We start from the raw sequence: 22,956 nt of genomic DNA, 5'->3' as shown, positions 1-22,956 counted from the left end.
GGTCCGCCGCTTCACCGCTTCTCTGCTGGCGGGGTGGGAGAGACTACTTTGTGTGTTGGCGGATGCGTCGCGTGGGCGTGGCGGCGCCGCCCGCCGTCTCTCTCGGAAACCGCGGCCATGATGGGCGCCCCGCGCCGGCGAGCGCTGCGGGCCGGGGGATGAGCGCGGCCGTGCCGCCCTGAGGAGCCGCCGTTGGGAAGAGCCGAGGGAGCGACCGCCCGGCCCCCGGGGCGGGGAGCGGAGCGGGGCCGGGCCGGGGGCGCGCCCCGCGCCGCTGTCACCATTGCCGGGGCCCGGAGCGCCGCAGAGCTGCTCCCCCCGCCGCCGCCGCGCTCGCCCCAAACACGGCGGCGGCGGCGGCACCGCCCGCAGGGGCTCGGCGCGGCTCCCGACGCGCTCGGAGGAGGCGGAGGAGAAGGAGGAGGAGGAGGGAGCAGCAGCCGGTGCCGCCGCCGGGAGCCGGGCCCGCCCGGGGCTGAGCCGCCGGAGCATCAGCGCCCGGGGCCGCCCGGTGGTGCCTCGCGGCCGCCGCCCGGGCCCTGCGCGCTGCCCCGGAGCGGCCCCCGGCTGCCAGACATGACCGCCATCATCAAAGAGATCGTCAGCAGGAACAAAAGGCGATACCAGGAGGATGGCTTCGACCTGGACCTGACCTGTATCCTCCTCCCGCTCCTGCTCCCGCACGTCCCGCGATTGCATCAGACCCGCGCGGCGTTACCTAACGCGCTGCCCCCGGCCGCTCCGCCGCCGGGGCTCGCCCGGGCCGCCGCGCCCTCCCCCGCCGCCGCCTCGGCCGCCTTTTGTCCGGGCCCGGCAGATTAACGGGAGCTCCAGGATTAACGCCAGCGCTCCTTGCCGGCCGGCCCGCGGCCCCCCCGAGCCGCCGAGGGGCTGCCCCCCCCCCCCCTCCCACCCCCGGCCACGGAGCCCCTGCCCGCTCCGGAGCAGCCGCTTATCTCCGGCTGTGTTGGCTTTTGGGCTCACGCAGCAAATGCGCCCGACCCGCCGTGATTTGCGTCCACAGCGCTTTATTTTTTTTTTTTTTTTTTTAATTTAGTAACTCGTCTTGAATTGCGAATATAATCATGCCGGGCCTGTGGCTTTCTCCGGGTTGCTTCAGTCGAAGCCTGTGTCCTCTGCCCTGATTTCCAGCCCTCTGCTAAGGCAGAGCTGTACCTTAGGATGCAGCAAGGCTCTCCATGACAAGAGGCGGCAATCGCTCCTTCCAAATTAAAAAAAAAAAAACAAACAAAACCAAAACCCACCATTTTTCCCGGTGAACTGCACGCGGATGTGTCACAAACGAGAGCGCATCGGGTGTCATCGAGGAGGATTGTATAGAATACTTATTCTGGAATAAGTAATTAGCGTGCAGTTACGGCTAGCGAGGCAAAAGCCGGTGTGTAGTTTTGGTGGCCTTTGGAACAGATGTGCTGGAGCGGCGTCAGGCAGATGTTTAGCTTGGAATGCCCTGCAGGGTTCATGGTGGGTAGGGGCTCTGCTGTGGGCAGGATCTTGCTCCGTGGTGGGGAAAGATTGGTGCTGTGGGAGAGATTTTGGGGCAAGAACTTCGCTTAGAAGTTGGAAAAATGAATATTGACAGTAGTGCTCAGAGCTGGGCTTCTCCCTGTGGAGAGACGTTTCTGTTCTGCAACAGGATTAGGTGGAAATCTATTGCGTTTTGGAGCAATTACATTTATGTCCGAGCAAGTGCTCCAGGTAAATCCAGTTTTTGAGCAGGATCAAAGCTGATAAAAGCTGTAGCTAGTACAGAGCTCTTGCTTTTGCATTGAGCTTTGGCCTAAAATTTTGGTAGCTTTAAAACAACCTGAAAGGTTCTGGACTTTACCAAGCAGCTGCTTAGGTTTTGGTTTTTAACTAGCAGCTCTGGTTCATTATTCCTGTGTTATGTTTGTGATAAAAGCTCTTTTAGGCCTGGATTTTTAAGTGTTTGCACTTGGTTATTTCGTTGGCTGTTCGGGTTATGGAAAGAGTTAAGTGGTCACAAAACCAAAAGGTTTTTTACTTCACAGTTGAAGAGTTTGGTGTTTCAGGTATCTTTGCCCAGATGTGCCCTTGGTAGGGAGAGATATTTTGACCCAAACAGATCTTTTTAACTGGTCATGTGCTCCCAGCAAGAAAATTAGCGAATGCTGAACCTCGACTTTCTTGCTCAAGATTGCCTAATGATGTGCTAAATGGAATTAATGGCTTATTTTTAATTTTTATTCTTAGAATTTTGTGTTAAAAACCAGGCCGTTGCACTGGGCTTAGGCTGGCTTTTCTAAAAGGAGCAGCTGGCTGCAGTTCTGCCATGAAATTTTTGGAAAAGATGGTTTGATTTCTTTAATGCTAGAAAAAGTAACATAGGAAGAAGCGGGGGGGTTTGTAGCTGCACATTTTGAACAGATAATGAATGAAGACTTCTGCCTGTGCAGTGCCATGGCTTTGCTTGAAGGCTGATGTTGCTGCAGAAGTGAAAGTTGAATTGTTTTAATCACTTTGTGCAGGCTTCTTTTTGCAGGGCTCCGACTGAATTGTTGCTCACCATTGCTGGTAGCTGGGAAATAACCTATTTATTCCTTACACACATGACCATGGATTTAGCTCTCCAACCATGTGATTTTAAGGGGAAAAAAGAGAAAACTTGAAGCCCAAGTGAGCTGTTCAGCAAGGCATGGCCGGAGGACCAGGTGTTAGAGATGCCAGGTTAGTTCAGGGTAGCTGCCTCTGTCCAGCTAAAAGGGAGAGGCAGCCAGGAGCTGGACAGCCCAGTGATTTGGGCATTTGGCTGGGAAATGGGAAATGGAGGTCTGGGTTCCTCCTGCAGCTCCAGAACACTCGGGAGCTGGTGCTTCCCTGGGCTTTGGGAGCTGGAGAGTGAAAGGAATTGCAGTGAATCCAGATGAGGTGCCTGTGTTCTGTGCTCTGCCCTTTCTCCTGCCCTGCTCTGAGGGAAGCTTCCTGTCCTGGAGTCCTGTGTGGACAGAGACTTTGGGTCCTGGATATTATCCCAAGGCCTTGCAGGAGCTCCTGGGTGCCTAAGGCGGGCTGGGTGAGGTGCTGGAGTGCCAAAATCCTTGAATGGGCTGCGTCAGATCCTTTTAAAAGTGATCTTGATGTATGTACGGTGCAGGACATTGTGCTTGGAACTCTGAGTTCCTGAGGAATTGGTTAAGAATTCTTGTGTGTGTAATGTGGGATTTCAGCAAAGGGAGAGAGCATCTTCCCAAAATCAGTGCAGAGTGTGAAAATAAGCCTGTGTGTCTTTAAAAACCACACTGACACTACTTTTCATCTGATCGGATGTTCTCTGTGAGCAGTCTTTATGCACATCTTGGAAAAAAGTATTTTGAACTTAGAAGAAGAAAGGGTTTTAAAGGTGGAGACATTAAATCAGGTGTTTAATAGTTCAGATATTTATTTCTGGTTCTTTTGGGTTTCTAATTAATTTCTGCAATACTGGATACTTTTTGGTGCACATGGGTGAGAAGGAAAGTTTGGATTAATGGCTTTCTTCTCCTGTGGTTGCATTTCTTGATGCTGCAAGCACCAGAATGTTTTCTGAGGCACTCTGTGTGTTACTTCTGAAATTGTGCAGCTTGGTGGTGCCCCCCTTAGTGCAGGGAACAGCAGAGAGAAAACACTTCTGTGCAGCAGTGCATGGATTGCTTGTGTCTTAAGAGCTCTGTGTGTAACTGAGTTCAGCAAGTGGCTTCACTATTTGGGACTGAAGTGGGAAAAAATCGTGTGACTGCTTCTTGTGCCCATCCTAGCTTGGGTTAAACTTTGTCTCGTGTTCCCAGGCCTTCTGGTAGGGGTGAGAATGGGCGGCTAGGCTGAGCCCAGGGCTTGACTGAAGCATGTGGAGCTCGTGACCTACATAGTGGTACAAACTGCAGCAATATTCAGGCGAGATGAGATGTTGGGTGCAGTTTACACGTCTCACACGTCGTTTGTCTCGTGGAATGAAAGGCAGAGAATGCTGAAATTGCGGGAGGAAGCTGCTTAGAATCTCTCACTGCTTTATGCTATTTGCAGTCCTAAAGCTCTTTGCATTTTTAATGAAGTTTTAAATTATGGGACTTGACTCAAAATGGCTCAGCTTCCAGGAAAAAAAAAAAAAAAAGAATTAGTGGCATGAGGTCCATACCATGTTTAAAAATAGAGCCCGAGCTGGAAATGCCATTTTTTAAAAAGGCTTAGTCTCATTTTAAGATTGAAGTTTGTTAGAGGTTTTGTAACAAGTTTGTCTTGCACACAAGCACAGGGAGCGTTTAGAAGAAACGAGAAGAGACCAACTGGCAGTGCATTTTATTGGTGGGAAAGTATTTCTTTGTTCTGAAGTAAACCATGTTACTTAGCAGTGTTCAGAGCCCGACAGACTCATTTTGCATCTGGAGCCTGGGATGATGTTGGGTTTTGGACAAGATTAATGCCAATTTTGCTCTGAATTCGTCTCAGAAGTCTGTTTGCATAGACAGCACTCCAGCGGCCCTGCTGGCTGGGGACTCAGCAGAGTTTCAGTTCCTTGCTTGTTACAGGATGTGTTTGATCCCAGGAAAATTGTTCTTTTGGCACTTAGCAAGGATAAGGGCTCTGAATTGTCCACGTGGAGAAAGCAAGGTGGTGGCTGCTGCAAATGAGTTCCTGCATTTTCTCTCTGGGGTTAGACATGGGCTAGGTCACTTACTGTTCCTCGCAACCCAAAAAACCCCAAGCCCTGTGACATACTGCTGTAGTGTGGGTAGGGATGTTTGACAGCTGAAACCTTCAAACCCCAGCACAGCAGGTGCTGTGTGGTGCAACCCCATGCAGAGTCACCCAGCCCCTTCCTGCCCTGCTTTTTCACTGCTGAAAGGATTGTTCAGAAAGGGACTTAGAAGAAGCTCTCGCAAATACAGCTCGTCTCTTTGCATTTGTTTAAATGTAGTGCAGGATTCTTAGGGAACTGCTTCAGCTTGGATCATCAGAAATTTTCAGTGTATGCGGAGACTGTTTGCACAAGCTAAACTCCAAATGAAAAAACACCTGTCTGTGCACACTTTTAAATGAACAGAAGCTGCTGAAGTAGTGGCTGTGTGTTCTTCTCGAGGTGGGCAGAGAAATGAGTGGACCCTGCATAGCATTTCTTACAGGGTGACCTCTTGGAAAAAGCCCAGCCAAAGTGATAAATGATTGGAGCCTGGTTTTAAGTTCAGTTAAGGGTGTGAAATCTTCAGAACATCCAGAGCTTTGCTGTTAAACATGGAGAGGGTAATGCTGAATTAAGTGCCAGCTTTGCTAGGACCAGTACTAGGTTTGAGTATTCCTTTCTTAAGCAAAAATCCAAGTTTCCTCTTGCTTACACTAAGACTGATGAGGTGTTGGCACTTGAGGAGTTACTTGGTGGGGTTTGCTCGGTGAGGACAGTTCTGTCACTGTTGAGGACTCCTGAAAATCCCACCCATTTACTCTGTGTGGTTGGCCGGCCAGCATCAACACTGGGTCCAGCTGGAGCCTTGAAGGGTGGTGAATTTTGGAAATGCATCTTTCTAGGAATTTGTGCTAGTCAGGGAGACCTTTCTGTCCACGGGATCATTCCATCTGCCTTGCACTGACCTGGGAGAGGATGTAGCCTTGAGTGGGGAGCTTATCCAACACTGGAACTGCTGTTCCTGCTGCAGTGGCTCTTGATGGCTGCTAGGCTGGGGCCAGCAGATTTCCTTGGGACAAAATTCCTACTGCTATCCAGTGCTAGACATCTCCTAGAAGAACTTGCTTGTATTACCAGAGTGTTCTGGAGCACGGTGACTGCTGTAGAGACAGTGAGTATTTGCTAAATGATATCTTAAAACTGTTCAGAGGAGTACAGAATTGTCTTCATTTTCTCCCAGAAGAGAGGTGACTGTCTTTTCCATTTTTCTTCCTTGGAGATTGGTTTGGACACCTAAATCCTCTCTCATTGTGGAAGCAATTGATATAATTTGTTCAGTAATAATACGGCTGGAAGAATGTTGTGTTAAACCCCCCCTGTGCTAAAAAGCAGAAAGACAAAGCTAAACTTTAGGGAGTAGCAAGTACAAAGTTGAAATTTTATATGTGAAGCTTCTGTTTACCAAGTTTTTGCTGGTTGTGAATTGCTGAACAGTTCCTTAAATGAAATTATATTTTTAATGGATTAATGTTGTTGCCATATTAATGCTGCGTAAACTGACAAATTATACCCTGGTACCTTAGCCAGAGTCTTCCCCTACAACAGGTTTAAACATGAAAATGGTTGTTGTATAATGATTTAAAGGACAATTGTTGTGCTCTGACAAACTGGAAGAGAAGGGAGGGAATAGGCAGCTGAGCTGTCAAATCCCTTAATTACATTAGAGACCAAAGATACTGTCATTACTCATAACTAACTCCCTTTCAAAGCCCAGCTCCTTTCTAGTTTGGAGCAACTCAGAGCTCTGTGTGATTTTTATTCATTTACTGCGCCTGATACGGGGTGGATGTTGAAGGGGAATTTATTGCATGGCTTTTTCGGGGGGGAAAATGGGATATAGCCTGGAGTTGTGCATAGTAATTCCTGGATATGCCCTGTGCCTCATCTTAAACCCTAGGGGAGGTGTGGGCTCCTTTGATTGGGCACTTTGGTGAAGGTTTTTTCGGATTAAAGCTGTGCAAGTCTGTGCATTCCTGTGAGTTACTGGAATGGTGATTTCTGGGCTGTAAGAAGGGAATTTATTTGGAAATGTGTAGCCCTGTAGAGCAGGATGTCTTCTGAAACATGGATTATTTGTGGGTGGTTGGCTCTGCTTTGGCTTCTGTTCGTTTTTGGATGTGTCTTAGGCCCAGGTTGATATTTCAGATGTAAACAAATCCTTGTTCCAGTTTCTAATTCAAGCCAGCATCCTCTTTGCTCCTGTTGTCATCTGCCTCGTTTGCTGTCTCGCCTGTGGGGCCCTGGAAAAAAAAAGGCATTTTTGTAGAATGGAAGTAAATAATTGTGCAATTAGGCCCTGTATCATGCTGCATAAATCTAGGTTATCTTAATAACGATTTTTAGGCAATGTAGCTCAAGTAGTGGCTCTGTGATTCAAATGGTAATTGACTGTGCAGCTAAAAAAATTAAACCCAACTGCTCTGTGTTTGGGATGATGACTATTGCAAAAGCTGGCATTGTTCCCTTTAAAGATGAACTCCCAGCTCCACAGCCCCAGCGTGCAGCAGTGCAGAAAAACTGCTTAATATCCAGTTTTTTGTAGGGAAGTGCTTAAGAAATATCTTTATAAACTTAATTCTGCCTTTGTGGGGCTGTAGTATAATAGCTTTTAATTGCATGATTAATTTTCTTAGAGGCCTCTGCTTAATTCATTGCATTGCCTGCGTGTATATCAGGCTACAACTGAAGAGTTGTGTATTTTCTGTTCTCTAATTTCTTGTGTGGGTGAGTTCAAGAAGGAATGTCCTTTTCTTATGCTAACATTTAGAGGAGGGAGACACTAGATCTCAGTGGGATAAAATTATCTACTTGAGGGTTATTGGTTGAGGAATGGTTTATTAGAATGGCCTTCTGTCTTGCCACTCACCTTTATCTTCTTTTGATCCACCCACCCCCCAAATGAAGGTTTGATTTCCATAAACCCCCTACTTTTTGCAGTTCCTGATTTGTGAAAGTTTTTTGTGTGCTGTATTTGTCCTCCAACCCAATAGCTATTTTAAATTCTCTTGTCTGTGAAAGTTTTGGATGTTCTTTCAGGCTTGCAAAAAGTTGAGTCTGAGCCATTTTTCACTTCCTGTCAGTAAATATCAAAGTAGTGACTCTTCTGTGCTGGCTTCTCTTTACTGAATAAAATTCTTGTATTTTTCTGGGGGTGTTTGAGGTTAGGACATGCTTAAGTACACAGTGGTGCTTGGTTCAGGGAGATCCTGCAAAGTGGGGTGGTGTGCTGGGAACACACACGGTGACATCTCATAGCTCTGCTTGAAAGAGCTCATGTTGAGTTGGGTTGGTGGTTAAAACAGGTCAGTTTGGCACTTAAAAACTCAAATTGAGATGTGACAGTCAGGCTTCTCAGAGCGTGGGGTCCTCTGGAGAGCATCTGCTCAGTCCCTGTCTTGCCGTGTGTGCACGCCTGGGTGCGGCGCCTGGTGCTGTGGTTTGGGTGCCAGCGTGGGGATCAGTCACAGGTTGGATGTGATGATCCCAGAGGTGCTTTCCAGCCTCAGTGATCCTGGGATGCTGCACCACTGTCCTTGAGCCACCGTGTGTTGCTGCAGCTTGTTGGGATGCCGGGCTGGCTATGGAAAGATGGGATGTGGCCTCTTCCAAAATGTCAGCAGAAACAAAAGAACTTTCTGAACTGGACCGTGGCATCTTTCCCTCGGGAAATTTGTTGGGATTGTAGGCAGTGCTGTAGGTCTGGACTTGGGGCTGAGTTAGGGAGTTGAAGCCCAGTCTCTGCCTTCACAGCTGAAGCTGTCGGATTCGGTATCAGTAATACAGAGTCTGATGCATCATTTTTTCTGTTTGCTCTTAGCTCTTTCTGAATGGGGAGGGTAGCTTTTCTGTGTCCTTTAATATTGTCAGCTATTTTAGAGGGGTTTCATGAGTTGGAAGGGATTCACAAGGATCATCAAAATCCAGCTCCTGGCCTTGCACAGGACACCCCAGCAATCCCACCCTGTGCCTGAGAGCATTGTCCAAACACTCCTTGCAGCTCTACACAAGAGCTCATGTTTCCTTTACTCTTTGCATGCTTTTGTGTCTTTATTTATGATTCCAAACCATTTTGAAATGGAAATATAAGGTGCCTTTTTGTCAGCCTTTGTCAGAACAAGCTGTTCTCTAGAGCAGCCATCATCTTTCATGCTTTTGTTACCATTTTTTCTATTTATGCTGCAAGGCCTGTAGTTTTTTTCCCCCAATCTTAACGTGACCCCATTAGCTCTTCAGCAAAGCTTCCATATGGCTGAGAGCTCCTGGACACATTTCCTACACCTCACAGATGAAGGGAGAGACCCTTGCTCTGGGATTACTTCCCAAATGCAATATAATAAGCAGGTCCAGAAGTCAGTTGTGGATGTAGACAACCTGGCATATCCTCTTGAGGCATCTTCTGCTTTAGTTCTTTGTGCTGTGGGAATTTGAGTTCCCCTCCAGACCTATTGTCAGCACCATGACCTGATGTGGATAGGGTTTCCTCCTGGATACGAAGGAGTTGCAGTTATTCCTTATCTAGGTTGTTGCATTTAAATTGCAGGCTGAAAGCTTAAAAAACTAAAAAATGGGGAAAAAAAAAAAAGAGTCCTTGTTGGAACATGGAGCATCAAGGGGTTAAATGCATTTTTTCTAAATGATAAAATGTTTCAGCCACATCTGAGTTGGTCCCTTTGCTTGTTCTTCAAGGCGCAGATGGTAGAGTTGACAAGTGCAGCTGGCTGGCTACAAGGAATCCTCCTTTGCTCTGAAGAACTTTCTTCCTGTTCATTTCCTCTATATTTCCATCACTTCCTGATGATCCAGGCTCACAGAAAAATACTGAACTTATTTTGCATTTCATGCTGGCTAATGGAAATGCTGCCTATTAAACAAAAAAGGCACTCATGGGTACGGCTTAAACAGCATGTACATTAGGAAAGTCTTCTAGATTTCTCTGGGTACATTTTCCTATGTCGTTTTCTTTTGTGTTGTTGGGATGCTGTCAAGAAAATGGCACTAATAGGAGCTTGGCCATTTGTCAGGGCTCTTAAGTCTGTTTGAGGATGGAGTGTGGACACTTCTTGTAACACTCCCCCTGTAGCTCCAGGCTGTCAAGCTGTTGAACAGTAAGAACAGTGCTGGTTTTTTTTTTTCCCTTGCTGTTGCTCTGTGGACTCGTTTGAGCTGGAGTTAAAGGGCTGGAGGTCACCAGGCGAACGTTTCGTCGCTGGCAGGCCCAGCTGCGCCACCAGACCACCTCACACGGGTCCTGCAGCCAGAGTTCCTGAAAACTGCAGGCAAATTCAGACAACAAAGCAACTTTGGGAGACTTCAAAGCCCCGCTGTGCCTCTGCTCCTGGGCGTCGCTGTCAAACGGGAGTCGGCAGTGACAGCTTGGCCACCCCGCGCTCGAGGCTGGGTCCCCTGGCAGGCAGGAGGGTGAGGGGTGACACGGAGCAGAGCTGGCAGCAGATGAGGAGTGGGCTGGTGGGGAGCAGATTAAAGCAAGGACAAGCCTCCCCTGCCTGAACTGGAAGTGAAAAGTAGCATTCCTGGCAGTGGCAAAGCTTTTTTCAGGCTGTAGATTCCCTGATTTAAGTGTGTTCTTTGTTAAATGAAACTCCTGTTTGGGAGCTGGAAGCTGAGGGTCGGAAAAATGGGCTGCTGTTGTTTTATTTGCAGGTGTCAGGTTCAGGGTGTACAGTAAATTTTTAGCTCCAAAGCACAACTTGAACAGCTCCATCATTCACAGCTTCAGGAGCACTCAGCTTGTTTGAAATTTCCTTTCTGAAGAAAGGTGAAATCTTATTGAAGCCTTTGATTCACAGAATCCCAGAGTGGTTTGGGCTGGCAGGAACTCGAAAGCCCATCCAGTGCCACCCCTGCCATGGGCAGGGACACCTCCCACTGTCCCAGGCTGCTCCAAGCCCCAATGTCCAGCCTGGCCTTGGGCACTGCCAGGGATCCAGGGGCAGCCCCAGCTGCTCTGGGCACCCTGTGCCAGGGCCTGCCCACCCTGCCAGGGAAGGATTTCTTCCCAATATCTAATATAAACCTACTCACTGTCAGTGGGAAGCCAGTCCCCCTTCTCCTGTTGTTCCAGGTCCTTGTAAACAGTAAATATTTGTAAAATTGCGAAGGGCTATGAGTTCCAAGGTTCTTTTTCATTTGTGTTTTGATGTAAAACCTGTCTCAGTGTTGGGTCTAAAAAGTAAAGCTGCGTGTAAATTCTGAAGCACTGCATGCTCTGGCCTGCTTATAAAAGAGGAGATGAGGTCATTTGCTCTTTGTTTTCCTGTTAGAGCCACCTTAATGAGTGGAGTGAGAATCAGGGGTTAAATACTTGGAAATACAGAACTTCATAAAATCACTCAGACATTCTAATGATGTTCTAGTTACTAATTGACAATGTTGATCATTGCAGGAAAGGCTGCAGCTGTCGGTTTTTGCAGCTTCCTTGTGACTGTTTAAGAATTAAGAATTGGTAAATATTTTGCTATGCTTTTTTGGCCACCTTCCATTATTAGGAAAAAGTCTGAATTTGTGAGCAAAATCAGTTACAGGACCAACATGAGTAATTTACTTTTATATCTCCATGTATGTAAAAAATTGCAAGTGTATACTGCATATTCTTTAATTTGGTCTTGGCATAATGTGAATATATAGACAGCTATTTTTGAAAGTGATTATAACAGCTGATTTGCATAATGATCCAGGATTTTTCTCATAGCAACTGCAAAGACTGTCATCTTCAGCAACGTGGGAATGATTTCAGGCTTTAAGGAGAGTGTTTTGTTCAATCTGTGAGCAGCATTAGAGCAAAGGCATTTCTGAAGTGGCACATGGATTATTGGCATTGGTCTGGTTTCAGTATTGATGAAGCACCATTGGGGCATTGGGGGATTTAGCAGATAATTGGGTATTGTGATTTTAAGGTTCCTGGGGCACAGCACGGTGATCTCTTGGCTCCTTTGGAAGTAGAGTTCTGTAGGTGATGATAAGAACTTGAGTAGAGGATGGTGTTCTGCTGGCATGTGTCGTGGGGCACCACAGTACAGAGAAGATCTGAAGCTGTCAGAGAGTGTCCAAAGGAGGGACACGGGGATGGGGAAGGGTCTGGAGGAGCAGCTGGGGGCACTGGGTTTGTTCAGCTGGAGCACACCGAGGTCAGACCTCACCGGGGCTGCAGCTCCCATCTCTGCTCCCTGGGACAGGGACAGCACCCAGGGAGCGGCTGGAGCTGGGCCAGGGCAGGCTCAGGCTGAGATCAGGGCAAGGTGCTTCCCCCAGAGGGTGCTGGGCACTGCCCAGGCTCCCCAGGGAATGGGCACGGCCCCGAGGCTGCCAGAGCTCCAGGAGCGTTTGGACAGCGCTGCCAGGGATGCCCAGGCTGGGGCTGTTGGGGTGTCTGTGCAGGGCCAGGGGCTGGGCTGGGTGATCCTTGGGGATCTCTTCCAGCTCAGGATACTTCGGTTTCTATGATCATGAGTCTGTCCATGGCAATTGTTTTTTATTATCAGCGCTAACTAAAATCCCAGCCTCCATGTTTACAAGACTGAGAAAGGAATGAGTACTTTAAAAACTATTAGAACCATTTTTGGGAATGAGTATCATAGCAAGGAGCTACTTTGGCAAAATGTGGTGGGGTTTATTTTATGCTGTTTAGAAAATCCATTTCAAATCCTTGTGGGTTCCTTCCAACTCAGCATATCCTATGATTGTATGAAATTTTGGTAGTTACACTGCTTTGGTTGACTTTGTTTTTGCATGTGCTGAACAGCCTCAGTAAATGACTGAGGCTTTTTTCCGTTTTTGTTTTCCTGTCTTTAAAAAAAAAAAAAAAAAAGCTTGGAATTGATAATGAACTTGTTGCATGTTTTAAATGATCAGTTCTCCCAGATTTCTAAAATTAACATTATGATTACCAATTTCATGATGACTCAGAGTGTTCCTTTGAATGGAAGCCCAGCTTCCCAAGCTCCTGTGTAAGAAATCTTATCTTAGTAGTGAATATCCTAATTTCAGTTTTGGAAATCGGTGTTAAGTGAAGTGAGGTGTGAAAAGGGGTGTCTGAATTGTTGAGCGAGGCTGGTGAGAGCAGAGCTTGCTGAAGGCAATGCTCAGTGGATGGTTGCTCCTGAACTGGTCCTTGCAGTGATCAGGGGCTGTCCCTGTCGCTGAAGACGAGGTTCATTCTCCAGCATGGGGATGAAAACAAGCTGGGAGGGATGCAGGAACAACTATCCCCTTCACTTGCTGCAGATCTTAGGGTATCTTTTCACAGGATGGATGTAAGAAGTTGGCTTTTATGACAGCTTTTCCATTTAGGTTATAAAACTTCTATTTCTGCTCAGAGATTTAATTCATCTGCAGCACCACTTCCATTCTGTTCTTCCATCTTAGTGCTCCCTAATGCAAAAGCATTTTTTAGTTGTGTGAACCACCACAAGAGCTTCAAAGCAGCACATCAAGGCTGCCAGAGCTCCAGGAGCGTTTGGACAGTGGTCTTGGGGACGGGCTGGAGTTGTTGGGGTGTCTGTGCAGGGCCAGGAGCTGGACTGGGTGATCCTGTGGGTCCTTCCAGCTCGGGATATTGATGGTTTTGTGTCTCTTCACCGCGCTGTCAGGAGCACATATTGAAAAGGCACAGAATTCTCTGTCCTAGCAGTAAGAATGGGTCTGTCATTGCTGCTGCAGGCTTTCCTTGGGAGCAGATGGAGCCTGGTGCCTGGAAGGGCGTCGCTGGGGCCGTGTCCTTTGGCACCAGCCCTGTGCAGACACCAGGGTGAGTCAGCAGTGGCTGGGAACTGCATTCCAGTCTAATGCTTTGAGATAATCACTGAGGTGCTTCAGGACGATTATATTTAGGTGGGGGAGACGTTGGCCTGCCTGTTAAAAAAATAATTGTGTTTTTCTAAAAACAACCCTTCCTCCCCACTAGGCTTGCTGTTGGATATTTGATTTTGAGCAACACTTGGGTTTTTGTGCTGTCAGGTTGCAAAGCCCCAGAGCACACAAAACACTTTAGTGGATCAGCATCACAGGCTCACAGAATAGTTGGGGAAGGAGGAGGAATAGTTGAGGAAGGAACCTCTGGAGATCATCCAGTCCAACTCCCTGTCCAGGCAGGGTCAGAGGAGCACTTCCAGGTAGGCTTGGAGAGTCTCCAGAGAGGAAGACTCAACACCCTCCCTGAGCAGCTGTGCCAGGGCTCTGCCACCCTCCAGGGAAGTTGTTCTTCCTCATGTCGAGGTGGCCTCAGTAAAACAGATTCATATTCCGCCCCCCCCCCCCCCATCTGAAGTATTTTTCCATTGTCTTTTCTTACTGGCATATTGGAGAACACCTTTTGCAATTCCCACTTTTGGTTTAAAAGCTAAAAATAATCATAATGCTCGCAGAATCATGGAATGGTTTAAAGGACCTTAAGGCCCCTCCAATGCCACCCCTTGCTACAGGCAGGGGCATCTTCCACCATCCCAGGTTGCTCCAAGCCCTGTCCAGCCTGGCATGGAACACTTCCAGGGGTGATGCATGGATCAGCTTAAGCATTCCTAGTGGTTCCTGGGTGAGAAGGCAGTGATCAGTCAGAGGCTGGACTCCCCAATCCAAGAGGTGTTTCCCAGCCTGATGCATTCTGTGCCCAGTCCTGCAGCTGTTTGGAAGCAGGAATGGCTGCGAGCTGTGCCTGCACCCTCGTGCATCACCCTCGAGCGAGGGAGGGAGCAGGGAGAGCCGGGAGCCGAGCGGGAATCACGCTTCCAACAGTCCGGGAGCGCCCCGGTTATTTTGGAACTTTTTATCTCCCTGTGCCTGCGTGTTTGGAGGCTCTGGTGTTTGGAGCAGTGTGTGAGCAGGCTGGGAACGCTGCTGTTGAGATGTTCTGTTCCCTTGGCTCAGGGGGTGTGTCTGCCTCACTCCCATCTTGCACCAGCTGGGAATCCTGGAGAGTATCTCCTGTCTCAGCCCCTCGGAGAGGCATCTGAACATCAATCACGGGCTGCAGTGCCTGAAAAAATGTAGGAGAGCTCATGATTGCACACAGAAATGTGAGCAAGTCACAGGGTAATTTAGTGAAGTTTGGGCAGTTGTCCCATGGGTGATACTATAGCTGAAACTGAGTTTTGTTTTGATATGTCAAAATGAAATTATTTTCCCCCTGTTGCCAGCATGAGGGCTTGTCTTCTGTGAGCAGTGCTGTTGAAAGCAGGATGCACAAGGAGGGGCTTTGGAGGATAAATGCTGGAACTGGGAGTAGGGAGGAATCAGGCTGAAATTGGGAAGGAGGAGGGAGTGATAGGGTGTATTAGCCAGGTAATTCACAGTTAATATAATTTAGATCCAGTTTCTTCTGCTTATGGCAAGGAGGAACTGATAAAACAGACATTGCTAATTATATAGCGCCTTTTGTTAATTAAAGAGGTGTGAACTGCTTGCTGAGTAAAATAGATCAGAGGGAAATTCAAAGTTTGTGATTTGAGGTTATCCCAAGCTCTGTAAGTTAAGCGCTTTAATGTTTGGGGTTTTTTTTTCCCCAGTATGTGTTTTTTAGTGTTAGGGCAAGTACAGAATAAACTGGGAACCAGACACAAACCTGTTTCAGTGTCTGTTTTTAAGGCAGCTACAAATATTTATTTGGCTTGCTCCAGAGCTTTCATATTTTTCTCATTGTCTGTACAAATCATCTGTTGAACGGCCCAAGCAGACCAATGTCTATTAATACTTGGATTACAACACAGTAAATGCTAATTCTTTTTTTTTTTTGAGAGTACAAAACATTATTTCCGTGTATTCAGTTCCCAATGTTTTTCTGAAGCCTTGCAGTTAGTGGTGTCAATGCAGAACTTGGTCTGTGCTGCTGTGCTCTAAGGACTTGTGGGAACTTTGCAAGGGTGGAGTAAAGTAGTTTGTGTCCTACTTCAGGCTTTTTGTCATGTACAAGTAACTGGAATTTTAATATCTTGGACCCTGATGCAGTGTCTCCCATTCTGATGTGATTATTCTTTGGAGCTTTGGTATATTTTGACCATGAAAATAAAAACGCGTCTTAAAAAGAGTGGGATAATTTAGGTTGAGAGGGCCCTCTGGAAATCACCTCCTCCAGCCCCCTTTTTAAAGCAGGGCCAACTTCAAACATATCATGCTTTGTTCTTGCTATTCTAAAATTAGTTTGAGGAGGAGTATGTTAATGTGGCAGGGTATGGGCTGTTTCGAGCTGCTGCTTTCATTTTTGGTCGCTTTTCAGCACAGCTTTTGTGCTACATTATCATTTCTAATAATGCTTAAAACTTGGGAGGACTTTCGTTTCTGGAATTGTGTTAAAAAAAAAATCCATGTATCATTTTGCCACAGGGAAAATAAATACCAGTAATTTTCTAGCAGTTGTGAATTCTTTACTACATCAACTCTAGATGTAAACTTAAAATTTCCTTACTTGCCCTTTTTCCTTAGCATTGATTTGTTTGGCCTAAATTCTTTTATCCTGGGTTGATTCTGGCAAGTGAATTGCAGGTAGTTCAGAATAAGAAATGAGAATATTTGTTCAGAAGTGGGTAATTGTTGGGGTTTTTTTTGGTAAGCAAGATATGTAATCCTTTTCAGATCTGCACATTCCCATCTATTGCTTGCAGTCTGTTGGAGTTGTTGCTCTGATTTGGGTACAGCTCCACATTTGATTAATATCCATTTAATGCTCTTGTAGGCATTTCACGTGCTTTACAAATATTTCCATAACTTGCACATTCAGATATTTATCCAAACATAATTGCTATGGGCTTTCCTGCGGAGAGGCTTGAAGGAGTGTACCGGAACAACATTGATGATGTAGTAAGGTAAGGATTTATTTTTCTTTTCCTTAACTTACAAAACTTGAATATTCTTTTCTGCACTCAGTTATGTCCTGCTGAGGAAAGGATGTGTGTTCTGACTTGTAGAAATGGTGAGATTTCTTGCATCACGTAGATGTTGCCTGAATAGCTTTCCCGAGAAATGTTGGAAACAACAAAAAATGGCCAGGCTGCTGTTCTGGGTTGATCTCAAATGCATATGATCTGCCTTTTTAGTGTGAAAAATTAACTTCACTAACTTGTTTTGGAGTGGAAAAAGACCTGGTTATTTACTTATAGAAAGACATCCATCCATGCCTCTCTTCAGTGTCAAGGTTTTCCTTAGGTAGCTGATGGTATTTCAGGATAAGTTTTCCCTTTTCCTTTCTTAAACTGATAAATTAAGTGCTTGATAAGTAAATTTTGATTTCGAATAGTAAATATAGGTGACTTTATCTAAAGGCTTTTACATTTGGTAGTGTTCAGTAATTATGGACAAGGAGAAAGATCATCTAAAATCTGTTATTGCTGGTAAAAACCCCCATAGGTTGTCATTTTTCACTTCAGATAAAGTCATTACTCCGAATTGCTGGCTACAGCTGAGGAAGAGGTGGAGAGTGTTGTAGGAACACTGTTGTAATTCATTTAGTCAAAACCCTACCTGGAGAGTGTGAGAGGTTGCATTAAAAACCAAACACTTGGTAGAAGTTGCCAAAAGTTTGTGGTTTTAGGATTAGAAGTTGGGATTTTTGTGAAGCTGTGATGCTTTAGAGGTCATTTGAAGTCATGAGCTCAGTAGCTCCATGGGAGACTCGGGGCTGGGGGATAATGCAGGTTTTAATGAAGGTTTTCAGGGAAGGTAGGAGTGGGACTGTCTGCTTCCAGGTGTGAGGTGCCATGGGGAGTTTCCCATAATTGTGCAAAGTGTTCCCACATGACATCCTTGTGTCTCAGCTGGAGAGACATGGATTGGATGGATGGAGCACCCAGTGGGTACAGGACTGGCTGGATGGCTGCAGGCAAAGAGTTGTGGGCAGCAGCTCATGGTTCCTGTGGAGACCTTGAGCTGTGGGGTCCCTGAGGGGCTGGTACTGCTCAGCAGCTCTGTGGGTGACATGGACAGTGGGATTGAGGCACCCTCAGCACGTCCAGTGGTGACACCGAGCTGTGTGGGGCAGTCACATGCTGGAGGGAAGGGATGGATCCAGAGTGAGCTGGACAGGCTGAGCCCACACCGACCTCATGGAGTCCAACAAAGTGAAGTGCAAGTCCTGCCCCTGGGTCAGGGCAGCCCCCTGAGGGATCAGTCCAGGCTGGGGATGAGCAGCTGGAGAAGGACCTGGGGGTGCTGTGGGTAGGAGCTGGGACCCAGAACCCCCCCGTGCCCTGGGCTGAGCCCCCAGCGTGGGCAGCAGGGGAGGGGGGATTCTGCCCCTGTGCTCAGGTGAGACCCCACCTGGAATTCTGTGCACGGTTCTGGTGCCTCCAACACAAGAAGGACATGGAACTGTTGGAGCAGGTCCAGAGGAGGCCACTGAGTTGCTGAGGGGACTGGAGCACCTCCCCTCTGGAGCCAGGCTGGGAGAGCTGGGGCTGCTCAGCCGGGAGAGGAGAAGGTTGTGTGGAGAGCTCACAGCTTCTTCCAGGGTCTGAAGGGATACAGGGAAACTGGAGAGGGACCCTGCAGCAGGAACTGGAGGGACAGGACACAGGGAATGGCTTCCCAGTGCCAGAGGGGGCAGGATTAGATTGGGTGTTATGAAGGAATTGTTCCCTGGGAGGGTGGGCAGGCCCTGGCACAGGGTGCCCAGAGCAGCTGTGGCTGCCCCTGGATCCCTGGCAGTGTCCAAGGCCAGGTTGGACATTGGGGCTTGGAGCAGCCTGGGACAGTGGAAGGTATCCCTGCCCATGGCAGGGGTGGGAACTGGATGAGCTTTAAGGTCCTTTCCCACCCAGACTGTTCTGGGATTCCATGATTCTGCAATTGTTGGCAGGCAGAAGTAGGGCTGCTGGAATTTCCCTGGAGATTGCATCCAGGTTGGTACAGAAGTGAGCTGAGCTCCTCGGTTCCCACCCTGGGAGGACTCATCACCTCACCTGACAGTCAGTGGCTCCCTGCACAGCTGCACTCAGCTGGGCTCCAGCGGGTTGGTTTTGCATGTTCAACTGTCATGACGAAAATCACCCTCCACAAATAGCACTGAGAGTGTCAGAGCCGGGAGCTGACCAGGCTGGGGGAAGCGCAGTGCCTGCACTCTCTGGTGCCATGGTGAGAAGTCATCACTTGTCCAGGGCTGGGCAGATCTGTGAGGGCCAGTGCAGCAGGCAGGAAGCACTGTTAGAGAGTGTGTGTACCTGTGTGTGTGTGTGTGTGTCTGCTGGGGCTGTTAACAGAGGGTGAACTTGTGTTCTCGAATCCTGTGGTTCCACACAGGAAAACATTGCTTGGGGAGGTTGGGGCTGCCCCTGGATCCCTGGCAGTGTCCAAGGCCAGGTTGGATGGAGCTTGGAGCAGCCTGGGACAGTGAAAGGTGTCCCTGCCCATGGCAGGGGTGGAACTGGATGAGCCTTAAGGTCCCTCCCAAGCCCCAAACTCCAGCCAGCCTTCTTTCCCAGCAGTTAGAGGCACCTTTTCATGAGGCTGATGAAATAGCCAGTCCCTGATGAACTCCACCTTTGAAAATTGTGGGATAGGGGCAAAGGCTGGACTTTGGATAAATCACAGAATGGTTTTGGTTGGAAGGTATTTTCTCATTCCAGCCCCTGCCGTGGGCAGGGACACCTTCCACTCTCCCAGGCTGCTCCAAGCCCCAATGTCCAAGCTGGCCTTGGACACCTCCAGGGATTTAGGGGCACCCTGTGCCAGGGCCTCACCACCCTCTCAGCCAAGAATTTCTTCCTAATACCTAATCTAACATGGGAATAATGTAAATAAATATCAGTAGCCAGGAGTCTTGGAAGGCCCTCTTCCATTCACGGCGTTGATTTCAGTAGCTTCTGAATGAAGGAAAATACATTTTAGTGGTTGAGTAGGTAGATATGTGTAAATTAGATTTTAGTACTGGAATGCCTATATAATTATTAAGCTGTCCATAAATGATGATCAAAAGGAGCAGTGATCACCTAAAAGCATCATCCACCAAATTAAGATAAGCAGAGATGTAAATTAAGTGACTGCAGGGAACTGGATGCTCAATTATGATTTAAACAAGAATAAAATGTGATCATGCAGCATTCTGCATGTTGCAGTCCTCATCTGCTCCAGTCATCTTTTTGTTATGGATTTTTTTTTCCGAGTGCTTTTTATGCAGAAATTCAAGGTGCTCGAGCTCCCGAGCAATTGGTATTGAGCCAGGATCATCCAGCAGTGGGCTTTTTCTGAATAGCTGGTACCCTGACAAATTCCAGGCTATTGCTGGATGAGAAGTCCAGCCTGCACTGCTGGCTGTCTCCTGTGACTGACACTTGGAGAGGTTTTGGATGGAATTTTGTCCTTAAAAAAAATCCTTGCCTGGAAGCTTATACTCCACTGTGTGGATGTTCCTGAAGAGCAGAGCCGGCTCTCCTCGCTCTCCGGTGTGTGTTAACAAGCAGGAGCATCTCCTGAAACAAATCCCCGTGTCCACCAGCTTCCTGAGGCTCTCCAAGGCTGCCAACAGGGGCACCAGTGGGAGTCACGGAGTGTATTTTCCTGATGCGCTGGGAATCTGCCACTCGGTGCTGCACAAGGAGCGCTCACATCTGTTCCCATTTGAACGCAGGCCTTTAACCACAGAGCTGTTCTAGGTTCTTCTGGAATATTATGACCGATAACCAGAGCTTGTTTTTGCTTGAGCTTTCCAGGATTTCAGCAGCTAATGTTTCTTTTCAATTTGAACAGCCTGTTCTGTCATGGCTAATTAAATTCCTTCTGGCTGATGTGCAGATACACACTGTTGATGATGTTAAGTGTAAACATTTGCATGTTATTTCTTCTTGCACATTGCCAGGTGACACATCATATATAATCACAGCAATTCTGATGAATCATGCTTGCAGTTTGGCTCGCCGAGGCTTGTATGGGAAGTTTGTGTTCCAAAGTGAGCATGGAAATGAAATGAGTGTGAAAAAGTGTAGTGGTCCTCCTTCCAAAACCCAGAATATCACTGGGGACTGATTTCAGTGGCAAATAATAAAAAACCTGGGATTAAAATGAGTGATTCTGGCTGGAGCTGGAACACAAGAGTTATTTTAACTGCTTTTCTTCATTTGGCAAAATATTTTGCATAAATGATTGAATGGGAGGTGTTTACAGATACCTGGTGTAATTAGTGCTTTCTGGTTAAAAATAAACAAGCCTTCCTCAGCTTCTTACAGTGATCTGCAGGTGTTTTAGGAATCAGGAAATCAGTCCATGCACAGTAGATATTTCAGTTTCAGGTCAGATCTTGGTTTCCTTAGTTGCATTAGTCGTGTTATCCATACTGCTGGATTATTTGGATGAGTGAGGTTTCCAACACGCTGCCTCCTTAATTTTTGGGGCAGTGCAGGGCTGGGACTGGAAATGCAGAACTGCACATGCTGGGTGGTGCTTTAAGGATGCTGCAAATTAAGGTCAACATTAGTGCAATGTATATTAATACCTGCTTTTTTTTTTTTTCTTGAAGGTTTTTGGATTCAAAGCATAAAAACCATTACAAGATATACAATCTGTAAGTATGCTCTTAAAGATGCATTCTCCAAAATAATGACTTCTGAAAATAGCTGAGGAGTGCAAGTGGCTTGCTGCTGTCCTGAAGCAGAGCTGGAGATGTTTTGCACATTTCTTAAAACAATTAAGGCTGATTGAGAGCACTGGTACTTCATTTAGTGGAGCTGAGTGAGGTTAAATGAAATGCTGGTGTGTATTCATGTTACTTGAACGCTTTTAAATGACTTGGCATCCAGCCCATCTGGAGCTTGGGCCATGTGATTAAAAAGTGAAAAGTAATTCACAGCAGGCTTTCTGTTCATGTATTAATGTCCAATTGCCAAATATTTTCCTGGGTTTTTCTCTATGCTTTTTTAATCAGACTGCATTGGTACCCAGACTCTGTTTGCTTCCTCCCTCTTCTTGTCTGTCCCTGTTTATTACTTTCAAAAAGCTGTTGGAGCAATTGGTGGTGGTTTCTCACTTCTCTGAGTGTAGTGTTTTCCTCTGAAAGTTTATTTCTGCAGAAAGTTGTTATTGTTACAGGAATTTTCTGGGTTGGGTGGGGTTTTTTTGTTGTTGTTGTTGTTCCTTCATCAAACTTATATGTTAGTTTAGGCTAATTTCATTTGTATAAATTATTTGGTGATGTCAGCTGATGTTGAAGAGTCATGCTTTTCCTACCCCTCATTTTTTCTTGAAAATCTAAGTTGAAGATTGATTCTCTGCACTGTTACAGCTTTACTTTTTTTAATGAGTATGCTCCTAAACATCTGCAATTAATAGAAAAATTACTATAGTACTGAAATCCAGGCAGTGTGTGACATTGTAATCTGTCGGCCATTAAAATAAATATTTAAAAATAAGAATTTAAACCTGCCTCTACGTTAACTAAATGATTATTCATCAATCAGCTGCTTCCTGATATTGGAGAGAAGTTATTGGAGAGAAGCAGAAGCTGAAGAACCTCACAGTGGTCATTGAAGTTGTTGTGGGGTAGGATGGGGCAGAAAAAGATACATAAATGGAAGAGTCATTGGCCACCTTTCATAGATTTCAGTAGCACAATTGTACTTTCCAGCTTAGGAGCTTTCCAGAGTGTTATCCTTTTAATAGATGGATAAAATTTCTGGGTGGAAAGGCCAGTGCTTCCCAGCAGAGCTGATGGCTCCTTGGCATGTGGGTGCAGGTAGAGGAGGTAATTCCTGCCTCTCTCCCTTTGGAGTCCTCTGGAGTCAGCACTGGAGAATCCGGATCATTTAAAATCAAACTACCCTGGGTAATCAGTCCCCCCAAAGCCTCCTGGCAGCTCCTGCCTGTTTTGGGGAGCAAGGCAGAGCAAGAACAGCTGAACTCAGGCTGCTGCTGCCTGGGGCCAGTGCAGCTGTCACCTGCTGGGAGGGGTGGCTTTGGTGTCCCTGACGTGGGCTGGGTTTGCTGAGCCCCTCGTTCCAGTGTGGCTCCAGAGGTGCCAGCTAACAACCAGAGGTTGCTGGTGTAAACTCGTCAGAAAGGAGGGTTTTAGTGAGTCTGAGCATCTTTTCGAGCACCACCTCCCTAAGGAGCTACTTGCTAAGTTTCCACTTTGCTGTCTGCCAGAAATCTCATTTTACTGAAAAAAAGCTCAACCCTGTTCCCCCAGCCCTGCAGAGGAACAGCTTTAAAGTTTGTGAGTGAAAAGAACAGTGACGAGGCAAATGCATTTGACGTTTCTGGTGCTGCTCTGTGTGTTTTCAGCTGTGGAAAAAACTTGTCCAGGTGTGCCAAAGGTTTTTGTCTTCAGGCTT

The 22,956-nt window shown here is 46.9% G+C and overlaps 1 protein-coding gene across 1 annotated transcript in view; it reads left to right on the top strand.

Moving 5' to 3' along the window:
- The first annotated feature begins 493 nt into the window (after positions 1–493).
- Positions 494–22,956, top strand: part of PTEN (phosphatase and tensin homolog) — a 49,434-nt gene continuing 26,971 nt past the window's right edge. Inside the window, exons 1-3 of the mRNA XM_032115817.1 lie at positions 494–655; positions 16,422–16,506; positions 21,147–21,191. Of these exons, the coding sequence (XP_031971708.1) occupies positions 577–655; positions 16,422–16,506; positions 21,147–21,191 (209 nt within the window). The 5' untranslated portion in view covers positions 494–576. The remainder of the gene's footprint in view (positions 656–16,421; positions 16,507–21,146; positions 21,192–22,956) is intronic.

Source organism: Corvus moneduloides, chromosome 8 (assembly GCF_009650955.1).
Source record: "Corvus moneduloides isolate bCorMon1 chromosome 8, bCorMon1.pri, whole genome shotgun sequence".
NCBI classification, from domain to species: domain Eukaryota; kingdom Metazoa; phylum Chordata; class Aves; order Passeriformes; family Corvidae; genus Corvus; species Corvus moneduloides.
The sequence above is the reverse complement of the archived record's forward strand: the minus strand, read 5'-3'. Positions and strand labels throughout refer to the sequence as shown.